Genomic DNA, 19,158 nt, shown 5'->3' on the forward strand with positions numbered 1-19,158 from the left:
ATGCTCCCTTACTTTACATCAGTGCTGTTTGTCACAGCACTGACCAGTGTCTGGGCACAAGACTTTTATGAGGAGAGGAGAACTGACAAGAAATCCAGGGCCAAACCTGTGGCTGCAAATATTCATGATGGACAAGGTAAGAGAATAAATGAATTAATGATACATATGTAATATTTCTATTGCACAATTTACAGTATGCTATAATTAAGAAGAAAATATGCATTAAAATGGGCGGTAACAGGAATAACATTTCTTCATTCTGTCCTGTCTGCACATAGCCATCCTAGACGAGGACTGTAGCTTGGAGCTCTCCTTCCTGTTGGACAGCTCTGAGAGTGCAAAGGACAATCATGAGCAGGAGAAGCAGTTTGCCATGAACGTGGTGGACAGACTCCAAGGGCTTCAGCTGCAAAATGGGCGCAGCTTGAGCTTCCGGGTGGCTCTGTTGCAGTACAGCAGTCATGTCATCATAGAGCAAACCTTCAAAGACTGGAGGGGCACTGACAACTTCAAGACTCAGATAGCTCCCATTGTCTACATCGGGCATGGCACCTACACCACCTACGCCATCACCAACATGACCAAGATCTACCTGGAGGAGTCCAGCCCTGCTAGTATCAAAGTGGCTGTGCTGCTTACAGATGGTGTTTCTCACCCAAGGAATCCAGACATTTTAGCTGCTGTGGCTGATGCCAAAAACCAGGGCATCAAGTACTTCACTATGGGCATCACCTGGGCAGCCATCGACCCAGCCAATATTGCCCAGATGCGTCTACTCGCCAGCTCTCCTTCCTCCCACTTCCTCCACAATTTACAGGAGCAGGACATAGTCCAAAGAATTGTGGCTAAGATTGTGAGTAAAATACCACGTCTTTCAACAGAAAGCGTTAAGTGGAAAAGTGATGTATTTGTTTTGAAGATCTATTCAGAGTTGACATATATATGCACAGGCTTGTTAAGGTATTCACGTTGAGATGGAACGATTACAATGCAGTAGAGGAACAAAAGAAAAACATGTATATGTCAGTTCTGGTTTGGAGCTTTTTCTCCATTGACTTTACACACCAAACAATGCTTTGTCTTAGTTTATTCTCTAGGATTTTTGTGTCTTAGAAAATACACCACATAACTAACAAACTAACTAGTTTTTACACTCAAATCTACACTGAATGACTGATGATCTCTAAGCAATGACTGAACAAACCTGAGAAGGGTCCTCTCTTTATCTTGTTTTTGTTTTCTTTTTTGCAGACTAGCTTGGCCGATGAAGGAGTAAGTATTGAGTTAACCTGACATCCAATACTGTGCAATTTAAGTGAAGGTGTCCACTTTGACGATATAGGATTACAGCAAACATGTCTCTTCTTCTTGAAGTGCCCCCTGGCCCAGAGATGTGCTTGCGAGAAAGGGGAGAGGGGACCCAGTGGACCTGCGGTAAGTATTTACCCTCAAACACCCGCCAAAAAAAGAAAAAAAAGAAAAGGTTTTCCTTGAAGTGTCAGAGACGATTGACAGGGCAAATTATCTCTCAGAATCTGGTAGTGAGAAATCTAAAATGATCCTGTATGGTATGTTGGATGGGATAATTGTTTGCCTTTTCTCTGTCAGTGAAGCTTTCAGGCATTTGCAGAAGCAAAGCTAAAGTGTAAAGGTGGTCCACACACACATTCTAAAATCATAACCTATGGCAACAGGGAAAGAAGAAGAGACGCACTGTTGTTCCTTGAGCAGTACAGTACGTTTGTTGCTGCTGCGTGTGCCTGGTCCCAGCTATTAACTGTGCATTTCTCAAGTAACATAAGATGTCCCCCATGGAAACCAGAGACAACACCATTAAAGCTCTTGTAAATCTGGGCCTTTGACAATGAAAAATGTCACATAGAACGTGACCGATTGATTTATTTTTGATTATTTGTATTGTGCCGTGCATAGAATATATGCCCACCTTAGCAATATAGACCAGTAAGCCAGAGATGAACACAAATTACAACTAAAATAATTCTTCCTAATGTTTCCAGGATTAGCAAACTGACATTAAACTTAAACGACCATTCCATCCTGACATTATCGGTGCACCAGAACATTTCATGCAGTATATGTGCTCTTAATTCATCATAATGAGGACAGTTCTAGTCCTCAGTTCAATAACTTGTTCTTCACTTGACCTATTTTCTCCCTGAACATTTTTAAATCTGCTAGTTACCAGGGTAATGGAAAGGATTCCTGTTTGTAGCTGAGCAACTAGAGACCTCTGACTTCTTGTTAAGTTTGCTATGACATAAGATTCAGCTTGTCAAGTGATGGTGGTACAATAAGTACCGGGTTAGCGAGACGCCAGATGTTGGACATAATTGTTGTTTGATGCTATAGAAAGACAATCTCAGCCCCTTTATTTACCCACAGGCACTTTCAGTCATCTACAAATATCCATTCAATCCCCTCTCCTTCTCAGACGGCAAAGGTAAAATAAAGCTTTCCAGAGCCTGAGCAGATAATCGTGTTGCTGACAGACAGCTGTGTGGTCATTCTCCAGGTGCTTTCTCCTCAGAGAGATTCTTCAAATTTTTTTACGCCAAGACAAAGAGTGTCTCATAATTGGACTCATTAGTTTAATGGTCACAAAGTAGTGGTTTCTGTTGGAACGGCAACTGGCACACTCCATCCAGGTGCAGCTCAAGATGACCTCTGAGTTTGTGGACAAGACACCTCACGCCCAACAGCCAGCCCGTCTGTACATCAACAAGCACAGGACACATTAAGACATTTTGTCCTTTTTTTTGTCTTTCTCAGACAATGGGGTTTCCAGAGAAAGAAACTTGCATTTTGACTTTTCAAACAACATAGCAAATAACCTTGGATTTTCAGGTTATGGGTCATGCACTTGTTTAGTTGTCAGTGGTGATTTCAATGCATTCTGGTCAGAGAAATAAAACATCCAAAAAAAAGCAATTGTCAAATCGTATTCCAATATTTTTGTTTCATTCTCCAGGGGAAGAAAGGCCGCTCCGGAGATGATGGAACCCCAGGGCTTAAAGGTCTAAAGGTGTGTGTTTTTCAGATGGACTTGTGGACTATAATGTCTTTAGCTGACAGACCTTTTCAGGAATTTTGTAATCCCTTCCGAGTGCTCCACAAATCAATTATGAGTTTCAGTTGTGGGTCAAACTTAAAAAAATAAGACATCGAGCATAGTTAACAGTAGTTAATAATGAGTCTCTTTGTAGAATTTATATTCATTATTTGTATATAAGCTTATACACAGATATATAAAGTGTCTGATTTTTTCAGTCTATAGTAGGTAACTAAAATTGTTTTTAGATTAAAAGAAATTTTAAACAATTTCCCCCTCACTGTTGTTTTTCTTAGTGTTTCTCTAATGAATCTATATTATTCTGTCATCAGGGTGAAGCAGGTTTGAGTGGACTACCCGGACGAGAGGGTACTGAGGTAAATGACTATTTTTGTAACAAAATATTTATTTTTTGTTACATTTCTTTATTTACACATGTCTCCTTCATTCCATTTGCAGGGAAAACTGGGTCATAGGGGAGATAAGGTATACAATTCAGATTCAAATTATTACAATCAGAGTCATTTATTTTTGCTCGAGCCCATTTGACTTTATGTTGCACTTGTGATTTCTAAACAGGGGGAGAGGGGCGAGTGTGGCACACCAGGAATCAAAGGAGACAGGGTAAGACTGCACTGTTGACACTACTCATATACAGAAACCAATGTTTTTATTTTGAGAATATCATATTTGATAGTTTATTCTTTCTTTTCCTGTTTGTGATGTGCTCCAGGGTCTCGAGGGTACAGTTGGTGCAAGAGGACTTAGAGGCCTGCAGGTTAGTAATAATCCATGTCTTCATATAGTTTGTTATAGTGTTTTTTACTGTTGAATTTGTCATTGATATGGACCAGGTTATCAGCTGCTTTTAGGGGCCCCTCTCTCAGTATGGGCTCCCATACCAAATCTACTCTGTTGAAATACCAATGTATGAAAGTTAGGTCCTCACCATCATTACCTCGTTATTTACCTCCATTGAGATGTCTAGCAAAGGAGAACAAATAGATATATCACCTTAAGGTTTAGTGTGTAACATTATGTTGTTGATTGAAATCAATATCAATATACTATCTTTAAATAATAAAAATGTAGATTAGATAATAAGTCTAATAGCAAGGCCCCTTGCATTACAGGGCACCAACTTGTGCTGTATGCTTCAACCATAGACTGTGTATAAAAATGAAAACAATCTTTTTTGTTTGAGTTGTTTTTGATTGAATGATTTCTTCATTCACATTCACTGTTTCATAATAATAGTACGAGAAAAGTGGTCATAAAGTTGGATACAACAGTCTTTTTTCTATAAATAAGCTGTGACTGGCAGCTAGTATTGTCCAATAGTTACAGTTGCATACAGTTATATATCACTCTATGGTTTCTACAGCAAACCAGATGGACAAAACAGCCAGAAAGTGCAGATGTGTTGATATTTTGAGCAAAAGCTAGCAAGACAAAAGAAGACAAACAACATGCTTTCTGGTATCCATAAGCCAACATATTTCCCAGACCTGTTGCAGTGAGCGTACACCTGACCTAGTGAGGACACACTGCATTCCCTAGCCCCTTCCCTAACCTCAACCATCACAGCTAAATACCTAAACCCTTAACTTACTCCTGACATAACACAAATTCTTACTTTAATCCTAACCAGGTCTTATGATCCATAATCATTTTGAGGTGTGAAAAAATTTCCTTGCATCCATATGTTTTTTTGTACACACATCTAATGGACATCTATCTGACTGTTGTCTCTCTTCCCAGGGTTTACCAGGACCACATGGAGACTTTGGACCAGAGGGTCCTCAGGGAAAGCAGGTCAGCCCCTCCTGGACAACTCTCACTCACCTCCTCAAGCACATCTGCTCTGACATTTACATTTCTTTTTATGAGGGGTTTAAACAAGAGGCTGGGGAGGTTTAACACCACAGAGGTCTGTTTGTGTGCTGATAGACTGCGATGTCAATATTTGGCATTCAGCCAAAGACCCCACTATCATTACTGTTATCCACTAATATAGAGATACACCAGTGAGCCAAAAAAGGTGTCATTATATAGTTCTCCTTATTGTCTGTAACCTGTTTCCAAATACAGACTAGAAAGTGCCTACAGCATTGTCAGCCTCTCCGACACCCTGCAGTTAATGACATACATGGCTAGTCAATTTATGTTCCGTGCCTTGCCATGTGAGAACATGTAGGTGGTATTTGCACAGAATAGCACCATGCTTGGTGGTCTCTCATTTGTATTACCTCTGCCAAAAAGGATATGTTTCAGTGCTTTTTTTGTCAAATATGACATGACAGATTTTCTTGAAACTTGGGAAACTGAGGGCCAAGGAATAAACCATTACATTCCAAGGAAACAGGACCTTCTTTCAGTTCCTGTATTGCTTTGTTTTTTAAAATATTTGAGTTAGAAATAACATGCAGGTTATTATGAAAACTAGACATTATGTACAATGTCTACCAACAGGTAAAACTTGGCCAAGTGCTAGATAATTGTTTTATACTAGCTTACTGCACAGTTGTTTGGGTTCAACAGAAATTGATATTATATCTGTATGCTGGCAGAATATGCTCTTGGTTAGAGCACTAGTTTAACCACTTTCTAGTTTATAAAGTTATATGCACTATACATAGATCATTATGCTCAACTTTGCAGTCAATTGATAGAAAATACAGTTAAAAGTGATTAAAAGGTTATATCCCAATTATGATAGAAAGCCAGTAAGTAATATCAGTAATGGAGTGACTTTCTTGGTAGAGATGCAGACTAGAGGAAAAGATACCCCTATAAAGAGAGGTTGACAGAAGCTTGTACGTTTATGTTATGTTCTGCAGTGTCTTTTCTCATCCCTTCTACATATGAATCAGATTAGAAACATATATTATACTTTTTGTCTTTACAGGGTGAACGTGGCCCATCTGGTCCTCCAGGAATTCAGGGTGAAACTGGCGTTGGCCTTTCTGGACCAAAAGTAAGTAAATGTAATGGATCGCTGTATAAATAATTTATCGTACTGGGATTTCATAAATTTGGGTTGCAGATATTAAACAAAGTCACTTTGTCAATCTGCAGGGTGACATGGGGTTCCAGGGAAGACCGGGTCCTCCTGGTCCTCTCGGAATAGGTGAAACGGGATCTCCCGTAAGTTCAGAAGCAACAAGCAAGTGTTTGGGCCTGTTATGTACATCATTTCATTTGATTGTCAAATGCACTGTGTGTGTGTATGGGGGTAACTTATTATACTTTGATTTTGGTCACAGGGACCTCAGGGACCACAAGGTGTTCAAGGGGAAAAAGGACCTCACGGTGAAGGATTACCTGGACCAAAGGTATTATTTGAAACCTATCATCAGACAAAAAAATCAGAACAGTAACATTATCTTGGTCAAAGATAGAACACGCTACATTACTTCACTAAGATGCTCTATGGGACAAGAGACAAATGGTAGTCTTTAAAGAAGTGTAGAGCAATCGAAGACCCATCGATCATCTGCAATGTTGATTCTGTGAGAGGGCCCTTCAGTGAGGCATCTAACCTCCAGTTAAGTGACAAATGAGGGCTTTGAAAGTTATAAAGAACCTTCTGGAAATGCAGTTGGAGCTTACATTTTGGGGAAAATTTAAGAAATCAGTATAAGTGAACTAAAACTTGAAACATTCACTCTACGGCGTATCACAAAATTCAATAGTTGAGGGGAAAGCTACAACAGAGCAGTGACACGTGTGCCAAATAGAAGTGAATACATGCATACATTTTGTCTTTGGCTGTAATTTTTACTGCCATTTTTACTTTTTTTTATTGTTTTGTTTTGTTTTTTTGCCCGATAAAAGTCTAGGACCAAAACGTTGCAGCAATAAAATCATACTTTCAAGTTTAGACAATGTGTGAGAGTCTCTTACGCTACTTAATGATCCATGTTTTTTTTCTTAATGCGTTATGATTGCACATAACGAACTGCTTATTTTACAAAAAAAAAAATCAAAACCCACTTGCATAAATACACCAAGAGGCAGCTACTATATCCTGCAAGTATCTCACAGAGACGTGATGTCACAGTCACAGTCTGTTGTTTTCAGACAGTATGTTTTAGTCTTGTTGTGCGGAACAGGAGCATTCAGGAGTTCATGGCCTGCATCTGTCAAAACCAGATCTCACTCTGTTCCGACTCACTGACTCAGTTCAGGTGTTCATTCAAGCATTACTGCTCACTCTCTCACTCAAAGGGAGATAGGATGGATTAAAGCAAGGTGTTGAGCATGACATGGAACACTCGCGGCAATAGGATACGGCTCACAGTGTAAACTATACACAGGGATCATTGTTGACAGCAGAAATCTAACCACACTGAATTAAGATTATACGCCTATGTAACAGTTAAGTATATTTTGTTACTTCCCTGTCATTTTTACTGCAGTTCATGACAGAGCATGAGAGTAAATCCGACAATGGGAGCATAATTATGTGGTTGTTGAAGAAAATCTTCCGACACTTTTATTGGTTGAAGGAAGCGCCTGCGAAATGAGCACAGTGAAAATGTCCTCCAGCAAGTACACATCTGTTCAACCTGTGCCAGACTTCCTGACTGTTGTAAGGTTTATTTCTACCTCTTGTAAAAGGGGATCTGTCAGAGGTGATCAAACTGTCTCTACTCCACTCACTCACTCTCTAGCTTAAATGTCTGTATGTTTGCATTTCATGACCCTTGTATGTTGCTCATGGCTCAAACTGCTCCCATCAGCACCTCTTATTCACAATACTATGAAGGACGGTGTCATTCCTTAAGCGTTGCATCACTCTGCGTCCTTCACAAGAAGCCAACAGGAGCAAACATGCTCCTTTTCCATAGTCTTTTGACTGAGAACAATGCAGATTTGGCCGTGACTCAATCTCAAGTGGTTGTGATATATAACTGACATACATGACCTGGTTTTGTTTCACAGGGAGATCGGGGGCTCCATGGGCCAAGGGGGCCGAGGGGACAGCAGGGTGCAGGAATCAAAGGAGAAAGGGTGAGTTATAAATCCATTGCAAATCAATGCAGCATGTACACAATATAGGGATCTGTAATCCGTAAAGCAAGCTAAATATCTACATGCTCCTTAAAACACTCGCCCAAGATGGGGGAATAGAGCCCTATATTATTATGCATTTGTACTAATGTATAAAAATGTGGGGTCTTTAGCAACTGGACATTATCACTACACTGGTGGCTTCGTTGTCGTTTGAAGATCTTGATACTTAACTACTAAATACATACAGTAGGAATCATACTTGCATTGACCTGTTCCTGTTATTTTACCTTCAGGGAGATTTGGGGCCTCCAGGCCTTCCAGGTCCAACTGGACTACCAGGAGTGGGCATACAGGGAGAAAAGGTCAGCAGAATATTGTCGACTAAATGTTTTCTCTGTCCATAATCGTATCATAATTGCAATACCTCCTGCCTGCACTGAAATACCTCTCATGTTTACTATTCCACAGGGAGTTGAGGGTCCAAGAGGTCCATCAGGGGTCAGGGGAGTTCCAGGAGAGGGTTTACCTGGACATAAGGTTTGTTAAACACCTGTTCAATTCAAGATTCACCATAAAGTAGGTTTGTAGGTCAGACCGAGCTGGCGTAGTAATTTGCATTATGATCTCATACAGAAATGGTCAGGTGTACAAATAAGAGTCATTTTATGGTTATATTGTCATTCCTTAACATTATGTTAAATAGAGTACATTCAACTGATATTTGCCTTTTTGCTGTATTTATAGGGAGATCAGGGTTTACCAGGAGAGCAGGGAGCTTCAGGAGAGAGAGGCCTCGGTGAGCCTGGCGCAAAGGTAACTTTGAACCAAACAAGTCAGTTATGATAACAATGGTCTGTATTATGAGTTCCCTTGTACAGAATCCATCAAAAATCTATTGTAATGTTATAGGGAGAGCCTGGAGCAGGTGGTTTAGGGGGGCTGCCTGGTCTTCCAGGAGAGGAAGGAGCTCCAGGGCAGAAGGTACCGTGCATTATCACAATTCTGTGGACATTTTTGTTCCGTTAACCCATTCTATGCCTTAATTCACTATGTCCAGAGCAAAAATAAGCATTGTTTCTATGTCTCATCTTGTTTCTTTGTCTCATCTGCCTTTCCCCTCTTTAGGGTGAGCCTGGTTTATCTGGTTCAAGAGGTCCTGATGGACAACCAGGAATTGGTATTCAAGGGGAGAAGGTATCCTTTTAGAATATAAAATATACTATATATTTTATGGAGTTTATGTTTTTCATGAGATCAAATGTCTATCTGATGATTTGTGACTGTGCTTCTGCTCAGGGTGACCAAGGGATAAGGGGCATCCGTGGGTTACATGGGCCTCCAGGGATTTCAGGACCCTCAGGTCCAAAGGTAAGAGTAAATAATAATGTAGAAGTAGAAACAGCCAATGTTCCTGGACTCTTTCCAGTTTATTTAAGTCACAATAGATCCATAGTTCTCGTTAGGTTCTTGACAGCTATAGAAGTGTGAAAACAAATGTCTCTTGTCAACTCCCCCTTCCTAGGGAGAACGTGGGATCCCAGGGCATCAAGGCATGCCAGGGCCAACAGGACGCTCTGTTACAGGTCCTAAGGTAAAAATAATATAAAACAATTATCTATTTTGGCAGCTAGAATAGGAGCATAAACCCATAAGAACTGCATGATTGTGTTAGATGCAATGTGTTGCAACAAAACACCATCCCTACTGTACTAAGAACTGTGAATTCACTTTCCTGTCTTTCCTGTCCAGGGTGATGTGGGACCCTCTGGGCCTCCTGGTCTTGTTGGGGAAACAGGCCATGGTCTACCTGGTCCAAAGGTAAATGCTGACAAAAATATATATATAAATGTTATATATACACATGATACATGTTATTTTGATGGATTTTCATCAATAAATGTTGTTAAACCAGGGTGATCGTGGTCAACCAGGTTTACCGGGTCCACATGGTCCAAAAGGCGAAGGCAGTCCTGGCCCTGTGGTGTGTATAACCAACAAAAAAAAGACATCCTTATAATAAGATTATGTGGAAGATGGTGTGATATGAATTAATTTATACGTTACTTTCAGGGTCCTCCAGGTTTACCAGGCTTGACGGGAGAATCAGGCCCTGAGGGAATAGGAATCCCCGGCCCCAAGGTTTTTTCTTTTGTCTGTTTATCTAGTGTATTTGTGTTGGTTGTGTATGTTTTTGCAGAGTGTTTCTCATAGTCCTTTGGTGATAACCTGTCTGTTCCAGGGTGACATCGGCTTTAGAGGATTGCCAGGTTTGCCCGGTCCGACTGGAGAAGGCATACAAGGACCACCAGTAAGGAATATTATAAGACATGAAGAAACATTACCACATAGCTTGACCAAATTGTAATTAATAGTAAAATATTAATCACTAATAAATGAAAGTAACTGACATTTCTTCAAAGGGTAATGTTGGGCGACCAGGACCTCCTGGACCAACTGGACCTCAAGGTGAAGGTATTCAAGGCCCAAAGGTAAGTGGAAATTCAGCTTTGGCAACACATATGCCATATTTTTCCTCATCAGCATTAATTCACATGTCTTTCACATGTGCTTAAAGTAAACGTGAGGCTAAATATGATGTTCCACAGTACAGAACTGTGTGAGAAACTTGCTGTGGGACAAATCGTAACATCATTTTATGATCTAGGGAGAGCCTGGATCTCAAGGTATGACCGGGCCTAGAGGGCCTCAAGGACATGGACTTTCAGGCCCTAAGGTGAGACAATGAAAATAATATAATATTGACGTGTGATTAACTGGTCTCTAACCACCTGATGACACTCTTTTTTCCTTGTTACAGGGCGACCGTGGATCACAGGGAGAGAGAGGAACGAAAGGATCAAAAGGAGACCTGGGAGATCATGGACTTACTGGTGAATCAGTAAGTAATAAAATATGTTATTATCCATATCCCCACATCAGTAATGAAACTCCAATGTCAGATTTATGTACTGTGGTTTATGATATTATATTACCTTGCTAACTGCCTTAATTATAGCCATTTGCCATAAATACGATCCAGGTATTCAGTAAATCAGCTAAATCGTGGGAGTATTATGTCAGTAATTATACATTTTCATTATTACAATCACAACCATCATTTAAGATTGCAATAAAGATCAAATTAAATGAGTGAGTTTCTTAGAGTAATCTTGCCCTAACCTGAAACCACGATGATCATTTTCCACTTTTCTTAAATCTTTAAGGGGAAGCCAGGAGCTAAGGGAGCACCAGGCCTCACAGTAAGTGAATTAGTTCAGTAAGTCATGTTTGAACATTTAAGTAGAGTGATTCATACTAACGTAAATATGTCGTTTTCAGAGAGAGGACGTCATTAAGATGATCAAAGAAATCTGTGGTAAGACCTTAAACCACATCTGTTTTATGTCTTGCCTTGTTTTCCCTTCATGCTCGTTATACCTATGTACACTTGTGTTTTCAGGTTGTGGCATCAAGTGCAAGGAAAGGCCCATGGAACTCGTGTTTGTCATCGACAGCTCCGAAAGCGTCGGCCCTGAAAACTTTGAAATCATCAAAGACTTTGTCTCGCGCCTGGTGGACCGGACCACAGTCGGTCGAAACGCCACAAGGATCGGACTGGTCCTCTACAGTTTGGACGTCCAGCTAGAGTTCAACTTGGCTCGCTATGTCAACAAGCAGGATGTCAAGCAGGCAGTCAGAAAAATCCTTTACATGGGTGAGGGCACCTACACCGGCACCGCCATCAGGAAAGCCACCCAGGAGGCTTTCTACAGCGCTAGGCCCGGGGTCAGAAAAGTCGCCATTGTCATCACCGATGGTCAGACTGACAAACGGGAGCCAGTCAAGCTTGACATCGCTGTAAGGGAGGCTCATGCCGCCAACATCGAGATGTACGCCCTGGGCATTGTCAATTCGTCTGATCCTACACAGGCTGAGTTCCTGAAAGAGCTAAACCTCATTGCCTCTGACCCTGACACTGAACACATGTACCTTATTGATGACTTCAACACACTGCCAGGTGATAATCAGTTGATCTAAATGTCTTAAATGAAATATACAGTATCGTGACAATTTTTTTCGTATTTTTTTCTACAGCACTGGAGTCTCAGCTCATCAATCAGTTCTGCGAGGATGAAAATGGTGCAATATTTTACAATCCCCTCACTAATGGACACTGGAATGGCCATAATGGGCACGGTCATGGAATTAATGGGAACAATGGACACGGAGAGAACACCAATGGATATAATGGCCATAATAATGGTTATGCCTATGGAAACAATAGACACGTGAACACCAGAATCAATCACGATTATCAAGAGGAGGTTCAACTTCAGAGACGCACCAACACCCAAGGCCGTGGAGACACGTTCACACTGCCCATCAGTGCTGATACATTTCAGGTCTTATTCATTTCTGTGGTGTTGTTTTTAATTTGTTCTGCTGGTTCAAAATTGATTGAAATGATTTTGACCTGATTTTGTCTTGCTCTAGGCTGTGGAAGACGACGACGACGGTGAGGATTTAGACATCAGAGTCCACATGCGGGGAGGTGGCATCCTGGCTGTCGTTAACAAAACAAAAGTGTCACTGCCTGAGAGAGAAAGCTCCGTCTCCAATAAGACCATCGTATCATCTTCCTCTTCATCGTCTTCATCCACGTCGTCTACATTGTCATCAATACTGGGTTCAGGTTCATCATTCAATTCTAATCAGTTGCAGCCTGCAGTGGTGACTAAAGTCCTGTCTGAAGGTTGGTGCTGAAATACCACACTGTTGATTGTTTTTCGGGGCTGTGACCGAATAGGATTTAAAGGCAGCAGTTATGTTGTTAGTTACTTATGTGGCACAACATTCTACAGCAGCATAAATGGCAACCTCCCAAATCACAAGAAAAAGTAATGGATTTCTAATGGATGTTGTAACTTTATGGCAGGATGATTCACAACAGACCTATTATGTGAGGCTGCATCAGCACGATGCTAAATATGAATATAAATATTCTTTGAGAAACGTACATATATCTCACACAGTATTTCTCCCTCAGAATCTGTTCTTCCTGATCCCCGCTGTGAGCTCACCCTGGACCAAGGCCTCTGCCGAGACTACGATATCCGCTGGTACTATGACAAGCAGGCAAATGCCTGTGCACAGTTTTGGTATGGAGGCTGTGGTGGAAATGACAACCGATTTGAAACAGAAGATGAGTGCAAGAAGGCTTGTGTTGTATTGAGAACAGGTAAGGTTTTAAAAATTCTTCACAGCAAATAACATTTTGTCTTATTGTTGTTATTTGTTTACTGATTCATTTTGTTTTTTTTCCATCTCCAGCTGGATGAAACAGAAGAAGTGGAACATCAATTTCTATTCTACACTCTGCATTTCTTTTGTTTTAATGTTGTGCACTTTTTGAAAAAAAAAAAATGCATTTTTGGTCAAATAACAAAACTGTGTTAAATCATGACACAGACTGTGTATCCTCAACATATATTGTACTGCACTTGAGGTTTAAAATAACAACTTCAGGGAATTTACTACTGTTAAAAATGGATCTATAGACAATTTCCTGTATAGATCTACTGCATACATCTATACATCTTTGAGCCATAAGCTCTCCATACACTGAATATATTCCTTTTTACGACAGCAAATGTGTAACATTTGTTCACATTGTGTTTAACTTAATTTCTGAAATATGCTCTGAGTTTTTTTTGTCTCTCTGTTGTTTTTGTTTTTCATTCATGTTATATCTGGCAGCTGTCTGTGTCTGCTTAAGAGATGTGTAGTAACAGTGTAATTTCCTTTTTTATGAAGACTGAAGCATTCTGCAAACAACAATCGACTAAAGGTCCATTGTATAACACCTGCAAGGGTTTATTGGCAAAAAATATTACCAAACTACCATCAGTATTTTTGTACAAGTGTATAGATTGCTTCCATATAAAAAGCCAATACAATACGCCTTTTGTGTATACTTTAGCAAAGGTCTTGGTTAACAGAGGCTGCCATCTTGCACTGCCTTGTTTCTACAGCAGCCTGATCACACTAACCATCCATTGCTTTGAAGATGAAGATTATTAAGACAAGAGCATCAATCTGCAAAGTAGCACTCGCTCCTCACTGGGAAAGTGAGGGGTGAGTGTAGGATTTCTCCGCTTTTCGCAACCCCAAGTCTCATCATTACTGTCATTCAGGACCGAGGTCCCCCCAGGGCCTACATAAATTTAGTCATCACCCCCGTTTCTCCTGGATTATGCCTAGTGATTGTGCACACTTCCTGTTCCAGAATATTTTCCAGTCCAATTGGTTGCACAAAAGACGCTGGTAGAAATTCACTTAAAGTCCATCGGTACCAAAACGTGTACAAGTCAGCACAAGGAAGAACAAATGTGGAAGATTTTCTAGTTAAAACTTGTCGCTATTGTAATTAAATTTGAGATTGAGAATGCTTGTATGCTTGAATGTGCATGCGGAAATGTGAATCTACTCTGTGGAATGAGATGACCCCGGCCTTCATTCTTACACTGGATCGTTAAAGGACCGTCAGGCAGCGTGTGTGTGCATCTGAATAATGTTTTGTTTTAATAAAATATAAAGCAATACTGGTTGGATACATTGTATGTGTTTGTAAAGTGAAGTAAATGTTTTTGTTAGATAGTAGGTTTTCATTACTGCCATAAGTAGTACTTTTTCAGTACTGTCATTGTAAATTTACAATATTAATATAGAGTAAACACAAACTGTTATTACTAAAACTATAATTATATTATAGTTTTATAATAAATACATTACATGGTCCAGGGGTGAGGTCACAGCGGGGATCAGGAAGAACTGATTCTGAAGGAGAAATATACACATTATTTTTTCATATTTACTAAAAAAAACATACACACGCGCGAGTTTGAGTGCCAACGCATTTTGTCCCTCTGGCTTGCCGTCTGTTGCTACAGTGATTATGACGCTCGCTACACATTAGCCGATTAGCTAACCTGGAATCCGTGTATCTGCACTAAAACTAAACCAGTGAGAGTGACAACCTGCAGCCATGTCATCTGTTTTAGATGCTCTCTGGGAAGACAGAGACGTGCGATTCGACATCACAGCACAGTGAGTTGACGGCGTATTTTGTTTGGAATTATTTCACAAGAGTAGAGGCTAATTCGCTCAGCTACGCTACATAGTCTGATGCTATGGCTGGCTGTGTATTTTCCTAATGACTGTAAAACGTATTACAGGTGGTTGTTATTACGATAATTTCGTAATTGTCTTAGAGCAGTGTGTCCCAAACGTACTAAGTTGGGTCGTTAAACGAATAATTTCCAATAGACATATATGTGTAGATCACCTGTAACTGTCTGACTAATCTTATTAACTGAAAGATACACACAATAATTAATCAAATATATAGAGCTAATTCATATACAGGTGTAACAGGATATCAAATCGTTTATAAAGGCATTGTAAATGTGAATTTTACCTAACACATTGCTAATGTTTTTACTGTAATGAAAATGAAATAGCTCCCTCACGTGGCTGAGAGTGGTACTACAGATATAAAGGCTGGGTAAGAAATCTGCTAATTTAAGATAAGATGAAATGAGATAGTCCTTAATTATTACAGAAGCAAAGAGAGTAAAGATAAAAGTAATACATAATAAACATTTATTTTGGTTTATCTTGTTGAAAGTGTTTTTCACTTTCAGTTTGTGTATGGTCATCAAAAGTGCAATGTCCAGAATTATAGCTGGAATGTACACTGGAAAAGCAGGGGGAAACAAATAGTGTTAATCTGCTTTAAATAATTTGTTAAACTGTCCTCAGGATGGCGCTATAGAGCTGATACATCTACGTGTTGTGATGATGATGAAATGCAATAGTTATATTGACTTCTTGAACACCTTTCACACTAAAAACAAGCCAATTACCTTTTTAATATGTGTTTTTGGTTTTATGTTTTATGTGAACTGTTATTTATGTGATGTGTTTTTAACTAACCTGTGAAGCCAAAGACACATTAAACTAGTATTATGGCTGTAGCTAATCTTACTGGTCAATGTATTGTGTTGCTGTTCACAGGCAGATGAAAACCCGTGCAGGAGAGGTGCTCATAGACTGTCTGGACTCCATAGAGGACACAAAAGGAAACAACGGAGACAGAGGTAAATATCTTGGAGATCTGCGATGTCTTTGTATTTTATGTTGTTGGTCAATAAGAACTGATAATATCCGTTTCTTGCAGGACGCCTATTAGTAACGAACCTGAGGATCATTTGGCACTCTCTGTCCCTGCCGAGAGTCAATTTGTGTGAGTAAACCTGCAGTGAAAGATCTGTTTCTGGTTGTTTTTTGTTTTTTTGAGTCTCTCATGCTCAACTGAATAATGTCATAAAATGAAAAATATAACCCATCTACTTTTATGTTATTTGTTTTCAGCTGTTGGTTACAACTCGGTCATTAACATCACAACAAGGACAGCTAACTCTGTAATAAACCTTTTTTTATTTCATAAATCATAAAATTGTGACTTTTTTTCAAGTTGTGGTAAATTAAATATGAATTTTATGTGCAACACGTGATTAAAAACGTCTAAAAATCCTGTTTTCCAGAAACTGAGAGGTCAAACTGAAGCACTCTACATCTTAACAAAGTCCAACAACACTCGATTTGAGTTCATTTTTACAAACGTGGTTCCAGGAAGTCCTCGTCTCTTTACCTCCGTCATTGCCGTACACCGGTAGAGCGACACTCTGGGGACGGGGCTGAAATTTTCATTTCTCTGATTGTGTTTTGAATTTCAATTCTATGACCTGCTCAGTTGCCTGAATCTGTTTTCGTTGCAGAGCCTATGAGACCTCGAAAATGTACAGGGACCTGAAGCTGCGCGCTGCTCTCATTCAAAATAAGCAGCTGAGGCTTTTACCTCGGGAGCAAGTGTATGATAAAATTAATGGAGTTTGGAATTTATCCAGTGATCAGGTACTGAGTTTTGTGTCATCTCCAGAATGATGTAATCTTCAGGTCTATACAGACAAATCAAATCTACATTTACTTTTCAATTGTCATTGTATTTGATTGTATTGTGATGTAAGAAGTAAGGCAGTTACTTGTTCATTTAATGTGATTATTGGTCATAAGTAGTTTACACAGCGAGAAACTTAATCATCAATAACGCTGACACTGATACCACGGTTGTTTGTTCTTCTTTCAGGGTAATCTGGGGACCTTCTTTATCACAAATGTCCGTATTGTGTGGCATGCCAACATGAACGAGAGCTTCAATGTCAGCATTCCTTACCTCCAGATTGTAAGTACAAGATCCAATCCTTAAAAATGTTACAAATATATTAGCCTTGACTGAAAGTAGTTCTAGTTTTAATCATTCTGGTTTTAAATGAGAGCTCGCTGCTTCCTTGTCAGTTGACATGTTTTGAATCTTTGTCTTTACTAATTAGACAGAGATACCCTAATGGACTCTCCCTTAAATATATGGCTACCATAATAGATGACAATAGATGGAAGACTTTAAAACAGAAGTGGTTTGATTAAAGTCATCAGCTGCTGCAGAACCAAAATAATGTTTGTCCTTTATTTTAAACTGTATATGTATTTAAAATCTTCCTTTCTCCTGCAAAGTGGTCAATCAGAATACGAGACTCAAAATTTGGCTTGGCTTTGGTGATAGAGAGTTCACGTCAGGTAATCTGTCGTTAATCTCAGCTCGTAATATATGGAGTTTCCTTCTGATCTTTTTTTGGTGTAATATACAAACATGTTTGTTTTTGGCTTTAGAGCGGTGGCTATGTGCTCGGATTTAAGATTGACCCTGTGGATAAGCTCCAGGACGCCCTTAAAGAAATCAACTCATTGCATAAGGTGTACTCCGCTAACCCTGTCTTTGGAGTGGACTATGAAATGGAAGAAAAGGTAAATGAATATTGTCATTGAGTGACCCGGAACACATCTTTATTAGTGATCTTGTTGTCATAACGCTGTTTTGTCCCTAACAATGACTACAGCCCCAGCCCCTGGAGGAACTCACAGTGGAGCAGCTTCCTGATGATGTGGAAATTGAGCCTGATGAGCAGACTGATGCGTTCACGGTGAGTGTGGCTTGTTGGCCTCCATGACTCTCCTCTGGGGAGTCAGAGGTTCAGTTTTCTGACTCTCAGAATAGCTCCTCAGCATGATGCTCAAACACGAATGTATGTGGTTGCCTAGTGCTCATGTTTGTGTGGAGCGGTGCTCATCAGTCAACAATAACCTGTTATCACACACAGTGACTCCTCTGTCTGTTTTGATTTAATGTGCTCATTGCTTTTGTGTTTTTTTTGCGCTTGCTTTCAGGCCTACTTTGCCGATGGCAACAAGGTATGTTATTCACAACTACATAACTTCTGGTTTATGATCAAGTTTGTTTAAAAATGTGGGAAACTAACTTTTTTTTGTTGTTGTTCCAAAGCAACAAGACCGTGAACCAGTGTTCTGCGAGGAGCTGGGCCTGGCCGTTGAAAAACTAAAAGATGGCTTCACACTTAACGGACTGTGGGAAGTCATGGGCTGAAACTCTTTGTGGTGCATATACACTGCCGTTCAAAGGTTTGTGCTCACTTAGAAACGTCCTTATTTTTGAAGGAAAAGCACTTTTTTTTTTTTTTCAATGAATATAACATTAAATGAATCAGAAATACACTCTATACATCTCTATACATTGTTAATGTGGTAAACGACTATTCTAGCTGCAAACGTCTGTTTTTTTATGGAATATGTTCATAGGTGTATAGAGGCCCATTTCCAGTGTTCTAATGGTACATTGTGTTTGTAATGGCATTAGAAGGCTATTGGATGATTAGAAAACCCTTGTGCAATGATGTTAGCACAGCTGAAAACAGTTTTGCTGGTTCTTTGACAAAAGGACAAAATGATTATTTTGAATAAAAATCATTATTTCTAATCTTGTCAATGTCTTGACTATATTTTCTATTCATTTTGCAACTCTTTTGATGAATAAAAGTGTGACTTTTAATGGAAAACACCAAAAAAATTGTATAGGTGATCCCAAACTTTTGAAA

At 39.7% G+C, this 19,158-nt stretch overlaps 2 protein-coding genes across 2 annotated transcripts; both read left to right on the forward strand.

Annotated features, from left to right (window-relative positions):
• Nucleotides 1–13,428, forward strand: col28a2a (collagen, type XXVIII, alpha 2a; the record flags this gene model as incomplete). The annotated part of the gene is made up of 35 exons (XM_083908466.1): nt 1–136; nt 279–853; nt 1,252–1,272; nt 1,375–1,434; nt 2,990–3,043; nt 3,403–3,447; nt 3,530–3,556; nt 3,650–3,694; nt 3,804–3,848; nt 4,832–4,885; nt 5,979–6,047; nt 6,149–6,217; nt 6,337–6,405; nt 8,018–8,086; nt 8,383–8,451; nt 8,558–8,626; nt 8,834–8,902; nt 8,999–9,070; nt 9,215–9,283; nt 9,386–9,457; nt 9,612–9,680; nt 9,839–9,907; nt 10,002–10,070; nt 10,160–10,228; nt 10,329–10,397; nt 10,510–10,578; nt 10,755–10,823; nt 10,908–10,988; nt 11,314–11,349; nt 11,429–11,465; nt 11,550–12,107; nt 12,185–12,492; nt 12,584–12,842; nt 13,137–13,328; nt 13,421–13,428. The coding sequence occupies 35 exons, from the start codon at nt 1–3 to the stop codon at nt 13,426–13,428; spliced, it is 3,720 nt and encodes a 1,239-aa protein (XP_083764592.1).
• A 1,643-nt stretch (nt 13,429–15,071) lies between these two features.
• Nucleotides 15,072–18,914, forward strand: bbs5 (Bardet-Biedl syndrome 5). The gene is made up of 12 exons (XM_083908342.1): nt 15,072–15,196; nt 16,166–16,248; nt 16,329–16,394; nt 16,523–16,572; nt 16,696–16,823; nt 16,930–17,065; nt 17,298–17,393; nt 17,723–17,785; nt 17,879–18,013; nt 18,106–18,189; nt 18,434–18,457; nt 18,549–18,914. The coding sequence occupies exons 1-12, from the start codon at nt 15,135–15,137 to the stop codon at nt 18,648–18,650; spliced, it is 1,029 nt and encodes a 342-aa protein (XP_083764468.1). The 5' UTR covers nt 15,072–15,134; the 3' UTR covers nt 18,651–18,914.
• Nucleotides 18,915–19,158: the final 244 nt, after the last annotated feature.

This window comes from Microchirus variegatus, assembly GCF_963457635.1.
Source record: "Microchirus variegatus genome assembly, chromosome: 22".
Classification (NCBI taxonomy): Eukaryota; Metazoa; Chordata; class Actinopteri; order Pleuronectiformes; family Soleidae; genus Microchirus; species Microchirus variegatus.